We start from the raw sequence: 15,714 nt of genomic DNA, 5'->3' as shown, positions 1-15,714 counted from the left end.
GTTGTTCTACTACTCCCCCCCCTAGTATTTCCTGTGAAAATTATGTAAATGTGCTGTGTCTGAACGAGGCGTAGAACATGCGGTTAAAATTCACACCTAGTGAGAGGGCTTGTTGGTGACGTTTCTTTCGTGCGTCCATGTGGTTAGATCTAACTTAAATGCCAGTGTAATGATAGAGTGGCATAGTGCTGTCCAGAAAATCTCCGACCTGGAAAGATGCAGACATCACAAAGCTACTGTCCATGAGGGCATACAACATTTTGATAGAACACATGAAGGGAACGGCACGTTGTAGCCTACAACTGCATGGCAAGGTCAAACGAATTCAAAAGACTGAATCATCATATGCAGAAGGCGCTGAAAAGGCAGTAGCCTACAGCGACGTCGTTGACGACAATAACAGGAGTATTTAATAAATTGTTAGCCAACACGGTTTTCTGTTCATTGATAGCCTTCTCATGACCTGCTGAGCTCGCTATTTGTTGAGCATATGCCTAGAGAAAATGAAAACGAAGAAAACTCAACTTTATTCCAAGTACTGCAAGTAAATGCAGTAGACACATGGGGAGAGGATGCTTTTGGAAAAAATAAACCATGAAAAAACGAACAACTTCACTGTTATGTTAGTATTTTGTTTGTTGCTTAAAAACGTTGTATGATGGCCTTGAAGTCTTGAGTTAGCCTACTGAATTGGCTGGTAGCCTACCATAAAGTTTGTGCATGCTCTTTCTCCCCAACGCAAACCAGATTTGGGGTTCTATAGCCAAGTAATTCTGGTACATAACGTTGAAAACAGATAAATGTGTTTATTCGAAGCACACATACAAACACTGTAGGTCAATTTCAAGTGCGCACTTACGTAACTAGCCTACTTCAAGTATTAGCCTACGCACAACAGATTTCTCTTATTTAGCCTACATAATGCATACCTTGTAAACAAAAAGCAGCTGTGACAGGCAGCGGCCGCATATATTCTGCGTCATATCTCGCATCTTGTGAACTCTACAAGCCCCCACCCCTCACTCGACAACCACACAGAGATTCTGTAGTGTGCGTGTATGTCGTTCACACATACGTCCGTATAAGGTTAGTATAAGGTCCGCAGGTTAGCATCATATCTGAATCATCCGAAGGGTAGGACCTCCGTTTGACAAAACTCTGCATATACTCCGGAGGTTATATCTGAAAGCGCTTTGTGTGTGTGTGTGTGTTCTCATCATCACCTAACACACACATTGTGCCAACTGGGGAATAGAGAGTGTCAACTCTGTGTGTGATGGCAGGTGAGACATCAAAGCACAGCTTATCAATCATAGCACTTAAAAAAAAAGCACACACACACACTCACACAGACACACGCACACACACACACAGACACACGCACACACATTCACACACACACACACACACACACACACACACACACACACACTCATACACACGCAGACATACACACAGGTGTGTCATATTAACAATTCCCCCACCCACACCACCATCATGTGTTCAGATGGTCCACAGCAAACACACACACACACACACACACACACACACACACACACACACACACATAGATACACAAAACCCCCAGACACGCATAGGTGTCTCTTCACCAATTAACCCAGATTTGCTGCCACCATCTGACCTCCAAATGACAGCCTTTCCACACACACACACACACACACACACACACACACACACACACACTCACACACACACACACACACACACACACTCACACACACACACACACACACACACACACACACACACACACACACACACACACACACACACACACACACACACACAGACATCCTTGCCAGACCCTCCATTCTCCATCCAGACCCTCTGCCCCCTATGTGAGTGTTAGTTCCACAGGCCCTTCTGGTCTGTTGATGCCCCTCCCATCCTTACTTATTCTGTCACAGATGATGTCTGAACTTGTGTCCAAGCCCCCTCTGGTGTAGGCCCTGGATGGGCGCTCCGTCCTGGGGGTCAATTGTTGTACATGCTGATCTGATGGTGGTGGGATAGACAAGGATGAGGATCTGTCAGGGTGACTGATGAGAAAGCTGAGGCTTGAGCAACGGGCAGACGGCTGTTTATCTCCCCCTTCCCTTTCTCCCTTTCTCTCTCCATCCACCATATCGTATTCTTTTTACCTCATCTCTCTCTCTCTCTCTCTCTCTCTCTCTCTCTCTCTCTCTCTCTCTCTCTCTCTCTCTCTCTCTCTCTCTCTCTCTCTCTCTCTCTCTCTCTCTCTCTCTCTCTCTCTTTCTCTCTTTTATCCCCTGCCTGCCCTGTTGGATTAATGGCATCATTACGGTGATGTATGTCCCTGCAGTGTGGGGAACGGCATGAGGGCCTATCAATCTGTTCCCATTCAGGGTCTCTGAGTCTCTCTCCTCTCCTCTCCTCTCCGCTCCTCTCCTCCTCTCCTCTGTTCTGTTCTCCTCTTCTCCTCTCTTCTTTTCTCCTCCTATCCTGTCCTCTTCTCCCTTCTTCTCCTCTTTCATCTTTTCTAGTTATTTTCTCCACTTCTCTGCTCTCCTCCTCTCTTCCTCTCTTCTTTGTCTCCTCTCATCTGCATATCGGTGTTAATGCTGTCCTTCTCTCTGTTCTCTGCTCCACAGGCAAGCCAGTGATGATCATCACAGAGTACATGGAGAACGGCTCCCTGGACACTTTCCTAAAGGTGAGGCAGCTGTGGCCTTGGTTGCCATGGGAGGCCGTGTGGAGAAAAGATGTAGCCTTTTTAGAAGGCAGCGCCTGGGTAATGGGCTCGAGGAAATAGGCAAGCGTCTGGTGAATGAATCCACTAAGCACAGCTGAAGACGGCAGCCTGTAAGCCTATCAGAACACGGAAATTGCACACAGATATCTCTCTCTCTCTCTCTCTCTCTGTCTGTGTGTGTGTGTATGTGTGTGTGTGTGTGTGTGTGTGTGTGTGTGTGTGTGTGTGTGTGAAAAGAGAGAGAGAGAGTAAGAGAGTGACACAGAAGAACACTCTCACACACACTCATTACTTGCTCTCTCATTCCACTCCTGCTCCCCGGCTATGTTATTTCCTCCTGAAAGGTGTGAGGATGTGAGGAAAGCCAAAAAACATGGACATGAAGATCAGACTAGACGGAATAAAGTTTGTGGATTTATTGCAACAGGGTGGGGGGGGGGGGTACCCCCCTCCATATCCAATTTATTACCGCTTCTGCCACAAAGGACAAATCGCCCTCATAACTGCATTTACAGCAGAGATACACTTTTCTTTTTAAGTGCAGCTTTTCTTTATAGCTCATACTTTGAGATGAAAATGAAAACTGACTGGGAGAGAGAGTGAGGAGGAGAGAAAGGGGGATGGAGATGAGAAATGGAAGTGCGAGTGAAAACGAAAGCGAGAACGAAACAAGAGAGAGCGGACGGCACATCTGAAATGTTGCTGGCGAGTCCATAATGAAGGCCATAAATACTCCCTTTAGCCCACATAAAAAGCTAATATAATTACTGCATCAGTTTTATGGCTAATAGCTCATAGCCCATCCGCTCAGGGTACACATGTTTAATTAGGGCACAGATCAATTTAGCATCACTCTCTGGCTCAAAAACATTCCTCCTTGTCCCCTTTTCTGTCTCCATTTCTCTCTGTCCTCCTCTCTCTCCCTCTCTTGCACACCATCTCTCCTCCTCTCTCTTCATTGCACCCTTTCATTCCCTCATTCTGTCACTCTATCTCTCTCTTCATCCTTCTTTCGCTTCCTCTCCCTCTCTCTCCATCTCTCCTCATCTTGTCCTCTCTGTCTCTATCTCTCCTCTCTTACTGTAAGAGCCCAGCTGAGATTGATAACGGAAGCCTGCGTGGGCAATCAATCAGCCAGCTGCATTTCACAAAACAAGACATAATTAACTTACCTTCTATGAGCACTGTGAAACGCTGGTGCACGTTTTAGATTGATATTGCTCGGAGAGACAAAAGCTCTGGGGAATTAATCGTATTAGGTTGCAGTGGAGATATCGGGATAGAGACATCGGCCTAATTGCTTGTCGCTCCGATTGTTTTTCAAGACGGAACAAACAGGCCCGGCTTTTGACAAACTAGCACAAAAAGAGAGAGAGAGAGAGAGAAAAAAAACTAACAGGGCAGGGGCCTGAGAAACAGATGGCTGGTTGGTGGCTAGGTGTACATCATCACAGTTTTTCTGGCTGAAGAAGCTTGTTAGAGTTGTGTAATGTTATGTCACAGATATATGAACATGACAAGTCATGCACACATCAGCAGTGTGTTTCTTGCATTGAATTGTATCAGTGTGGGGTTGTGTTACACAACATGACAAAGCATTTCAGAGTTGCCTAACATGATTTCACAACAGATCATGGCAATCTAGAGATGTTAGAGTTAGAGATGTGTAACGTTGTATTACAACAAGACATTTTATATATGCTGGCTATATCCTTTTTTCTTTGCTGTGAAGACCTATAGTATCTCTATGTTTGTGTTCTTCCTTGGCAGAAACACGATGGGCAGTTCACCATCATTCAGCTCGTGGGTATGATGCGTGGCATCGCCTCGGGCATGAAGTACCTGTCGGACATGAACTACGTGCACCGCGACCTGGCTGCCCGCAACATCCTGGTCAACAGCAACCTGGTCTGCAAGGTGTCCGACTTCGGCCTCTCCAGGGTCCTAGAGGATGATCCTGAGGCTGCCTACACCACCCGGGTAAGGCCAGTTTACACCAGAACTGCTCTTGAACCATTCTTCTGTTATCTTTCTGACGTCCCGTTGTCTGTTGATAGAGGTACTGTAAGACATTAAAGGGTAAACAAAAGTACAGGTTTTTTTTGGCATGAAATAAAACTGGTGCTCTGACAAATGGCTCTGTTGTTTCTGAAAGTTTCTCCTGATCACACATGTTGCCACATGTTGCCACATGTTGCCATTCATATACTGAATACCTATCCAGTATCACACTGGACTAAATTCATTTATATACTGAATACCTATTCAGTATCACACTGGTCTACATTAATTTCCATACTGAATACCTATTTAGTCGGTCTTAACACTTCTAGATAGATAGATAGATAGATAGATAGATAGATAGATATTTTATATATCCACAAGGGGAAATTGTGTGTCCATGTATGGGTATGGTGATGTCTGTGTAATTATATGGATAGGTTCCATATAAAAGTAACAATTATTTAATTATTTAACCACTGTCCCTTGCTATATGGGGCATTCGGTGACGTATTTGGCAGCAATATCTGCTGTCTGTCCCTGCTGTCCAAGTAAGACTGCCATTATTTCTTGTTCTTCTAGATTTCTAAACCCTGGGATTAGGCTTGTAAGCCTGTCAAAGTATGACTTATGTATAGTTGTATATTTCTCACAGTGAAGAAGAAAGTGCACCTCAGTCTCAACCTCACCTGTTACGCAGTGACCACATATTCTTTGCTCTCTTGGCAACCAGGATTTATAAGTCTGCCCTTTTCTATGTCTAGACTGTGGTCACTGAGTCTGTATTTGGTCAGGATCTGTCTCTGCTATCTCTATAAGTAAAGAGATATTCCTCCAATTGGTATTCAGATTTTATTGACTGGTAACATTCTAAATTGCTTTGGTTTTTTTGTCTCCTTTTGCCAATGTTCCAATATTTTTCTTTAGATTCTTGAATGATCTTATTGGTGTTCAGTTTGAAAGCAGCACTTGTCTGAGAGAAGTTATTAATGTCTGTTAGGGGGAGCTTATCTAGTCTCAGTACAAGCTGAACAGTACACACACCACACACACACACATACAGGCGCACACAGACCAGCAGACACTTACTGAAGAGCTGTCCAGGCTTGCAGCCCCGCTGATCTCTGGAACTATGTTAGCCATGCAAAGTGCATTATCAGCAGGCGCACCAATTACTGCAGTGCTGTGGAGATGGTGTGTGTGTGTGTGTGTGTGTGTGTGTGTGTGTGTGTGTGTGTGTGATCAGAGTCACAGCATCAGCAGACTCCATTGCCGACAGGAGTCTTTCTTTATGTCCCTGCCTAACCAGGCTTTTAAACCCTCTTTCCCTACCTCTAAGTGTGTGTTCTACTCTTTGCTCTATTACATTCTTCTTAAACTCCTCTTATGAGCTTAGGAACACTCAGAGAAAGTGCACCGCTTGTTTGAGGCGACGCCTTTAATGTCACCATTTAATGGCGCCACAGATTGTCTCCTGGAGCCTGCGTTTAAGCTACATACCCCTTGGGCAAAGCTTGAGTTCTTTTGTACCCCCGTCACGTTCATCTATAGAGTAGCACTAGTTTGCCTTCCGCTTGACTTTGGCTGTGAAGATTAGCCACCGAGGACTGCAGTGGTTTTAAAAGGACACTTTGCCGAGTGCTGGAGAGGCTGCCATAGTATAGTGCAGCAGAGCAGAGGGAAAGGCTCCTGGGTCTTTGATCCTGATTCTCCTCAGGAACAACAAAGTGAGAGAGCTCCTGAAACAGAAACAGAGAGAGAGAGAGGGATGGGGGGGGGGGGGGGGCGTTCAAAGTGAGTGCTGCTGTATTGTGTTTGGGAGTGGAGTCCTACCCTGATGTTTGGCAGCGGTGGTTTATGTTTGCTCTTCTCTCTCTCTCTCTCTCTCTCTCTCTCTCTCTCTCTCTCTCTCTCTCTCTCTCTCTCTCTCTCTCTCTCCCCCTCTCTTTTCTATAGAGCTTTTAGGCAATTTATGGCAAGTTGTATTAAATATTAATATGCCTTTTATAAATCACAATGACATTATGTCTTTTTCTATCGTTTGGGGGGAGGGGGGCTATTGTGTGAAATTGGCGGTTGTGGCAGATGATTTTTCAAGTTTGACAGGGTGAGCGCTTTTATGTGAGTGTTTAAGATTTGTGTGTGCGGATGCTGTTTATGTTGTATTGGTGTGTGCATGGGAGAACTTAAGGCACTGGTTTAAAAAATAACTGCTCTCTCTCTCTCTCTGTCTTCCTCTCTGTGTCTTCCTCTCTCTTTCCTTCTCTCTCACTCCCTTTCTTCTTCTCACTTATCCCTCTCAATTTCAAATTTAATTTGAAATCCAATATATTTAGTGCTATTGGCACAACACATGGCCTAAAGTGTTCAGGCACTATGCCTGAATTCAGGCGTTGGCCGGTACGTTTAAGATTTGAAAATAGGCAGTTAGACTACAGTATATATGAGGTCCTCATAAATGACACAGACAGTAACTTCAGACGCAGACATTTCCCTTACTCTAAGCCCTGATAACACTTGAATACACAATGCATATGTATTTTATCATATCTCTCTTTCTCCCTCTTGTGCCGTCAGGGAGGAAAGATCCCCATCCGATGGACAGCACCAGAGGCTATTGCCTACAGGAAGTTCACCTCTGCAAGTGACGTGTGGAGCTACGGCATCGTCATGTGGGAGGTCATCTCCTATGGAGAGCGGCCGTACTGGGAGATGTCCAACCAAGACGTACGTGTGTTCTAGTGCTTATAGCTTATTCTTTCATACTGATTTGTTTTCTCATCACTTTCTTTCTTTCATTTGACATTTTTCTTCCATCATTTGGCAGATTGTCTTCATATTTCTTAGCCACACAAACATCAACCTCCAACAAATTCTGTCTAATAACCAAAAGCCTCCCTTCAACCCACACACACAGATATAAACAGGTTAAAGCAGGCTAAAGTATACTTATTAGCTACCTCACACTTATCCTGCGTAATCCTGTCTATGTGTGTGTGTGTGTGTGTGTGTGTGTGTGTTTGTTTGTGTGTGTGTGCTTGTTTGTGTGTGTTTGTGGGTGTGTGTGTGTGTGCGTGCGTGTGTGTGCGTGTGCCACTGAGAGGTGGCCTGCAGAGCACCTCAGGCCATTCCTCTGTATGAGTCTGGGGGACAGGGGCGGGGTGGGGGGGGTGATGAAATGGTGTATGTGGGGGGTAATGGGGTGTGTGGGGGAGGGGGTTGTACCTGTGTGTGTGGGGAGGGGGTATGTTGTGTGTTTGGGTGGTGAGAAACGGGGTGATGAAATGTGTGTGTGTGTTGTGTGTATTCTTCAAGTTAGCATCACTCTGAAGTTACTTTCAGTAAATATGGCTACAGTGTTTAGTCAGCTACTTGGAATAACCTTCAGCTCATTCATGCATAAAACGGCCAATACAAATATTTGATACCCAAGTTGGAAGATGTAGAGATGGAAAAGTATAAATATGAAAAATAGATGAATACAAATGTTTTGTTTATCTCCCACTGCCTTTTCACAGAGGGCATGAAAAATGCAGTCAAAATGTTTCTTGACTGTGCGTGTGTGTGTGTCTGTGTCTCTCTCTCTCTCTGGGTGCATGTGTGTGTGTGTGTTTGTGTCTTGTGTGTACAAAGCACTGTTTTTTATTAGTGTGCATATTCCATATTGTCTGCATATATAAATCATTTTCTATCCATCACTAAGTGAATACTGATCTTATTTGTGCACCTTTTTACCTCTGCCCGTCTCTCAGGTGATAAAGGCGATCGATGAGGGCTATCGGCTGCCAGCGCCAATGGACTGCCCCCTGGTCCTGCACCAGCTCATGCTGGACTGCTGGGAGAAGTGCCGTAACGACCGACCCAAGTTTGGCCAGATCGTCAACACCCTGGACAAGCTCATCCGCAACCCCAACAGCCTCAAGGAGCTGGCCAACAGCTCTGTGTGGTGAGGGCCCTATTCATACATTCTACATCATTCCAGCCCATACTATGCACTACACATTTTATATCACATCAGCCCATACTATGCACTACACATTTTATATCACACCAGCCCATACTATGCACTACACATTTTATATCACACCAGCCCATACTATGCACTACACATTTTATATCACATCAGCCCATACTATGCACTACACATTTTATATCACATCAGCCCATACTATGCACTACACATTTTATATCACATCAGCCCATACTATGCACTACACATTTTATATCACATCAGCCCATACTATGCACTACACATTTTATATCACATCAGCCCATACCATTCTATCCCTTGTTATCCCAAACCTTGCCATTCTCTATCCTGGCGTGCTGTGCACGTTGTGACATACACTCTACTCATCCCTGGTCATTCTGCGTCTACTCTGTTCAACCCCTGTGCGTTCCATTCCGCCCCACTCTGTGCCGCTCTGCTCTGCTCTGCAGCCCTCCTGCTCTGCTGTGCAGCCCTCCTGCTCTGCTGGGCCTCAGGCACGCCGTGTGCTTTCCTTCCCTTGGTTTTCTGGCCCTGGAGCTCTCACCAAACCTCTGTGCCCGCCCCTGTGAAGTGTGAACTACCAAGCAGATAGGGCTGTAAACTCATACGGGGTAATCACTCCAATCTGGATCGAGGGGTGTGTGTGGGCTGGAGATCTCTTGCACAAACACCGCGCACCGCGACTTGCCAACACTCACAGTGTGCTCCCTATCCTTTTCCCCGCTGTAACCCTAAGCTCTGTGTACTCCACCCTAACTATTGGGAGCTCCATCTTAAGACGGAGCTATGTGAGCTTTCAGCTGCTGCATACACTCTCTAGCTGCTCAGCATCCCTCATCCTTTACCGCTGTAACTCCAACCATTCTGTTTTCCACCTTCAGAATGAGCTACATGAGCGTTCAGCTTCTGCCTGCCCGCACAGTGCACACACTCACTCACACAAGCACAGGACTGAGCCTGCCACCTGGAAATGGTTGGAACGCTTTGAATGATCCAAGATCAGATATCCAGACGCAAAAAAGATTGATATCTATTTTATTTTGTGTAAAGGCCAGAGATGACAATGTAAAAACACAGCGTGCTGTTTGGATTTGATCATTTTCATCTTTTCAGACTTGTCAGATTGGGAATGTTCACCAAAAATGTGCTAGTCTTGATGCAGCAGTTAGAAACAGCTGTCCAGATCAGATACAGGCAGACAAAGTGATGAAATATGAAAACTTTGTCAGGCATGCATACTCACCCAGCATGTCTTTATTTTCATGACTTAAACATTACTTTACCAAGCACACATTGACCTTCAGGGAAAGCAGAAAAAACCCAGAATAAAACATTGTTCTATTGTTGTTTGGTGATGGTATCAACACTGTTTCTTGTTACTCCATGCTTGCAAGTTTTAGAATTTCAATTGACATGTTTTTTGAAGATTTTGACTGTTTTGAACTCTTTCACTGCAGTGTAAACATACTAATGGCATTAACATTCAAACTATGTCATTGTGATCCTTGTTTGCTATTACTAATAATTAGCTTTGAGCTCTGAAATAAGAGTGGTGAATCATAAACTAAGACACAGTGATCAGCTGTGAATCCATCCTCGTCTCCTCTATCTCCTCCAGACAGGCACACCTAGAACAATGACAACCTCATATCTTCAACTTCAAATTGTATACTTGTAGTCAGTTTCAGTCCGTGTCAGTTTCCTCATCTGGTGTTCTCTCTGTCGACCAGGGAGGACCCTCCGTCGCCTGAGTTTGCGGTGACCACGGTGGAGGAGTGGCTCGAGGCCCTGAAGATGGGTCAGTACCAGGATAACTTCACCAGCGCCGGATACGTCACCCTGGACTCCATCCTCTACATCAGCATCAGGTGAGGGGCACTGCACACCTCATGCTCACATCTTCCATTAAAGCACAAACATCTATCATAGAGCACAGTTAGCAGTATTATGTGTGAATTTGTTTGCCAATGTATTAAAGAAGGGCTGCCTCAGACTTTGCTGAGAGGTACAGTATTGTGGAGAACTCTTTCAAGTATTTTTTGTGAAGGAATCTGTTTTATATTTTATCAGTTTAGAGAGTCACATTGAACACAATTGGAAAAGCATCCCTCTTTCTCAATTAGGACTTGCAGATTTATCATAGAATACAGTTTGGAATAATATGTTGATTTTATGAGAGAAAGCATTAGAGACTTAAAAGGTTTAAAAAGATCATTCCAGCATATATTGCATGAGTTTGTTGAGCCACAGGAAACATAGCAGATTCACACCATAAACCTTTGTGATAGACCCCAGTTAAGAATGCCTTGTACTTTTTCTGTTGTGTGTCTGTAGGCTATATGCTGAGTTTTCATTGTAATACACATTGATACAACTGATCCGACCCTCTAGCTGATTACTGTGTGGTGGTTTTGAATGTACTATTACATGTGTGGCTAGCAGATGGTTGCTACTGTGTATCTCTCTAAGCACATTGTCCATGCCTGTAAAATGATCACAGGCAGACAGGCTGGATGCCGTCTTTATGTTTTTCTCCAGACACTTAGTGGCTGTTGTGATTGCGGCTCTGTGGACAGACACACAGGCAAGCGAACAAAGTCAGACAGATAGACAAGAATCCAGGCAGGCATATGGGCAGTAAGACAGGCAGGCAGACAGGCAGGTGGTGAAACACGTGTCCAAGCAGCCGCAGGCCTGCGGGGAGATTAGCCGTTAGCTCACCGCGCACCGAGAGCTGATTTGTTCAGGTTGTTAGCAGCAGCTGGTGCTGGCCTCCAGGTGGGCTATGAGCAGCAGGAGCAGAGGCAGCCTGACGCGTCTCCCTGGTGTCCCTGGTGTCCGACCTGGGCCAACCACAGAGAGCTACTCAGTACCGGAACAGGGAGCTTTCTTTCTTTTTTTTAGGGAGACGAGGGACATTTGTGAAGAAAGATTAAGCACATGCAGTGTGGTAGCTTTTTGTTATGTTGTCAGACAGGATGTCAGATATCTGATGTCAGATGACAGGATTCAGATGTCTGACGATTTTATTGGGTTTTCAATTCAATTAACGGAAAATTGAGAGCCTAAAAAGAAGTTTCTGTGATGGTGTCAGACTCTGATCTTTTCCTCTGTGCTTGCTCTTTCTGTCTGTCTGTCTCTCTCCCTCTGTGGATGTAGTGAGCTGGAGAAGATGGGTGTGACGCTTGTGGGCCACCAGAGAAAGATCCTGTCCAGCGTCCAGAGTCTACACACGCAAGGGACCCACGTGCACGTATAACCCCCTCGTCCTCATCCTTCTCCTCCCCTTCCTCTTCCTCCTCTTCATCGTCCTCCCTCCACAGCCAGACATAGAGATTCAGAGAGAGAGAGAGAACGAGTGACAGAGAGAACCAGAAAGGAAAAGAAAACATAAACGACGAGAACAGCAGCAGCAGCAGCAGTAGTAGAGAGAGCTGCAAGCAGGCGCTCACTAGGCTTCATCATGGAAACTCAGCACCCTCCACGCCGCTTCGTCCATCTTGGATGTCGGGTGTCGATTTCAAGCTCCGTGCACCACGGCTTCCTTACCTGCACCTCCTGACCACACAGCCACTCGGCTCGCCACCACTCCAGAGGAGAGTGGGAGAAACTGATCTACATTAGGTCACCTCCCTCGCCTCCCAGACAGCATGGCTCAGTGGCAAATGAGATTTATGGGTTTTGTGTTGTTTTATTTTGTTGTTGTTGTTGTTGTGTTAGTTTTATGTTGTGTCTGTGTCTTAGAAAAAGTAAGTTGAGAAAAACATGGCTTACAGATAAATCTTTGAACTCACAGCTCATGTTTGTGCTCTACAATGGGTCTGTTTGGTTGCTTTGGCTCTTATTTTGTGGTTTGTTTTGTTGTCATTTGCATTTTTAATTTGTCCATAACAGTTAGTCAGGCTGGGTCCTCATATGAAGTCGCCCTGAGTCGTCAGAAGTGAATCATCTCCACTTACCCTTTGGTGTCCTGTTTTAAATGGTAATGAATTGTGAATGACATATGAATTCCCATCAGGTTTCATTATAACACGGGTAGATGTAAGAGTGTCAGTGTGTGCGTGTGCGTGCCTGCGTGCGTGCGTGCGTGCGTGCGTGCGTGCGTGTGCGTGTGCGTGCCTGCGTGCGTGCGTGCGTGCGTGCGTGTGTGTGTGTGTGTGTGTGTCATCTCAGTGTGTGTGTGTTTGTGTGTGTGTGTTGCTGCTCACTGGGCTTTATCTGCAGTGGACCTGGATGTGACTGGCCACTCTTGTGACTCACATTTACAGAACAAATGATCTTTGTGTGCATGTTCTGATCACGGTGGTGCAGTCCATCAGCCTTGGCAAGCTACACAACACTGAGACACATCCCATAATAGTAGTGATTGTGACCACGAGGGCTCATCTTGTGTTAATGATTACAATAAGTCATAGGGGGAAGAATGCTAAAGTGGTAGCCAAAGGAGGGAGAGAGAGTGAGGAAGAGAGAGAGAGAGAGAGAGAGAGTATTTCTTTATGTCCATGATATCATTATGCTTGTTGTAAAGGCCAAGTTATCTGATATTCATTTCATTTCTGAGAGTCTAAGGAAAACAGAAGTGCACTGTATGTAAGTTATTGTAACATTGTGTTGAGGATTTTTCCTATGATATCTCTGTACTTGCTTCAATGATAGCTTGGCAATTGCTCTCCCATGAAATGCTCTTGTCCTGCAGTGGGCAGGCGTGGACAGTTGAACAGACTTAATGCAATGGCTTGATAGAAGACATGGAGAGATGGGCTTTATCCTTTGGCTGTGAAGGCACTCTTTATTGTCTTCTGTTGGCCAGCTAACCTTATGTATGTGAAAATATGTGCTTGTAGGAAAAAGTGCGAACAGAGAAAATAGTAAAATGTGAAAATGTCACATTAATGTTTTTGTTGAATACACTTTGTTATGTTACCATTTGCTGTGAAAATATAAGGCATTTATCAGAGATATACAGTACATCAATGACCAGCACTTGCATATGATAATATTACTGCATATGTAGTAGAATGTAGTTTTTGCCGTCACTTATGTGTGTAGCTCTGAGCCACATGGCATTTGTGTGGTGTGATGTATTTTCTGTTAAATGCTATATATTTTGAAACCATATTGAAGTTTTCCTTGTCACTATGAGTATCAGATTCTAAACGGTATACTACAAAGTAAAGCAAGTGCATGGCCATCATTTCTCTTGGGGAGTTTTTTTGATGTTGTTTTTATTTTCCAGCATATCTTGTACTGGTTGACTTGCAGTATGTTAAATGGACGGCTTCACACTCTATGAGCTCATTGTACAATGTGTCTGTGTTGACTGTGTTTTTTGTTTGGTTGGCTGAGTTTTTTCTCTCGTTCTTTTTTCTCCATGTTTACAGCAATTTATTCTTGTGATTTCTTGTGAATCACGGCATATGAGATTGTATTATAGTGTAAATATGTACAGGGTTGATCCAAACCTCTAGAATGTTTGTAATGATGTACTTTAATTTAGAGCAAAGAGAGAAGAAGGGATGGATTGGTACAGAAGAAAGAAAAGAAATGAATACTGGCAGATGCAATTTTGGTTCTTTCTCTCTCTCTCTCTCTTTCTATCTCTCTCTTCCTTCCTTTCTTTCCTTGGTGAGAAGAGACTTGACGGATTGGCACGGCGTGTGGGCGGAACCCTTTGGAGTCCGCAGAATGTAGCATGAGCACCGGACCTTCTGGAACTTTTTATTTTAATTTGTATTTTTTTGCCATGGATGAACGGACAGGTGATAGGGACTGCAGTCTTCACGCCGCTGTAGTGGACATTCTGTAGCTGCTTGACTTTTAGATGCCTTATGGACCGTGCTGTCTTTCTCTTTGATTTGGTTTTGTTTGGGTTCCCCTTCTCTCTTGATATCAATAGAGACAGTATTATGAATAATGATGTATATAGTATTTATCAGCTTCTCAACCCCTCCCTACCTTATGATGGCACTGTAAAGCTCGTCCCCATGTAAAGCTAGGCCCATGGGGCTTGGTCCACTTCTGTTTGGGTTGTTAGGTAGTCGCTTCTTTCGGTGGTCCCACACTCCCCCAAAGTCAAAGGTGCGTAGCACTTACACAACAAATGTATGTACGACGGAACTGGCGATTTCCGCCTGTTGCTTGGCAGTTGCTTGGCAGACATGCTCCTCTACATGGGGCTCCTGGCAGGGAGTTTCTTCCTCTTGTATGTTTTATTGGATACAAATACTGGATTCAGTAGCTGTTTCAAATGGTGGATTCCTCTTATATAAAGACCTGTACTTAAAGTGAGTTTGGTGATTTTTTTATATCTCTCTATTGGTTTCTAAATTGTTGTCAAATAGCTATGATGGGGAAAGGAACAATCTATAGGAGAGATCTGCACCCCAGTGTCGTGAATGTCAGTGAAATTTATGCACAGGTTCAAAAATGTCTAGTATGAAGTGATGAACTTGGTGTTGGACACTTTTGTTTTTTGTTTTGTTTTCATTAGGTTATTTTTTTATATATATAGTTACAGTCACAATGCTATCATCTAGCGCCAATTCTGCATCTGCATTTATTATAGTCAGGAAACCTATAAATGGAGAACCTTTTACATTTGTTCTTCTCTTATTTGTCAAACAAGGAAGTCAGTGACTATCAACTCCACCACACCCTTTCACACACACGCACACACACACTCACACACACACATTTCTCCCCTATACAAACACACACACATGCACACACACACACACACACTCAGTGGAAAAAGTGGACGCTGCTCAGTCGGATCTTTTACCTCTTTCCCCTCTCGCCTCCTTGGGTACACACCTTCTTGGAATGATACAGCAGAATGCAGGCACGTTGCACATCAATGTTATCAATTTCCCACCATCTAAAAACACAAAGAAGAAGGACCAGAAGAAACTGCATTGTGAATTTAAAGGTCCAGTTGCGAGGTTCAGATAACGTGTAATGCCAGCCCCCCCCCCACAGTGTTTGACCA

General features: G+C 44.5%; 1 protein-coding gene across 1 annotated transcript in view; it reads left to right on the top strand.

Moving 5' to 3' along the window:
* The window catches only part of epha4b (eph receptor A4b), a 112,921-nt gene extending 100,069 nt beyond the window's left edge, over positions 1-12,852 (top strand). The window contains 6 exon segments of the mRNA XM_042099757.1: positions 2,634-2,695; positions 4,505-4,714; positions 7,313-7,462; positions 8,488-8,681; positions 10,457-10,594; positions 11,886-12,852. Of these exon segments, the coding sequence (XP_041955691.1) occupies positions 2,634-2,695; positions 4,505-4,714; positions 7,313-7,462; positions 8,488-8,681; positions 10,457-10,594; positions 11,886-11,985 (854 nt within the window). The 3' untranslated portion in view covers positions 11,986-12,852.
* The last annotated feature ends 2,862 nt before the right edge of the window (positions 12,853-15,714 follow it).

Source organism: Alosa sapidissima, chromosome 1 (genome assembly GCF_018492685.1).
Source record: "Alosa sapidissima isolate fAloSap1 chromosome 1, fAloSap1.pri, whole genome shotgun sequence".
NCBI lineage: Eukaryota > Metazoa > Chordata > Actinopteri > Clupeiformes > Clupeidae > Alosa > Alosa sapidissima.
The sequence above is the reverse complement of the archived record's forward strand: the minus strand, read 5'-3'. Positions and strand labels throughout refer to the sequence as shown.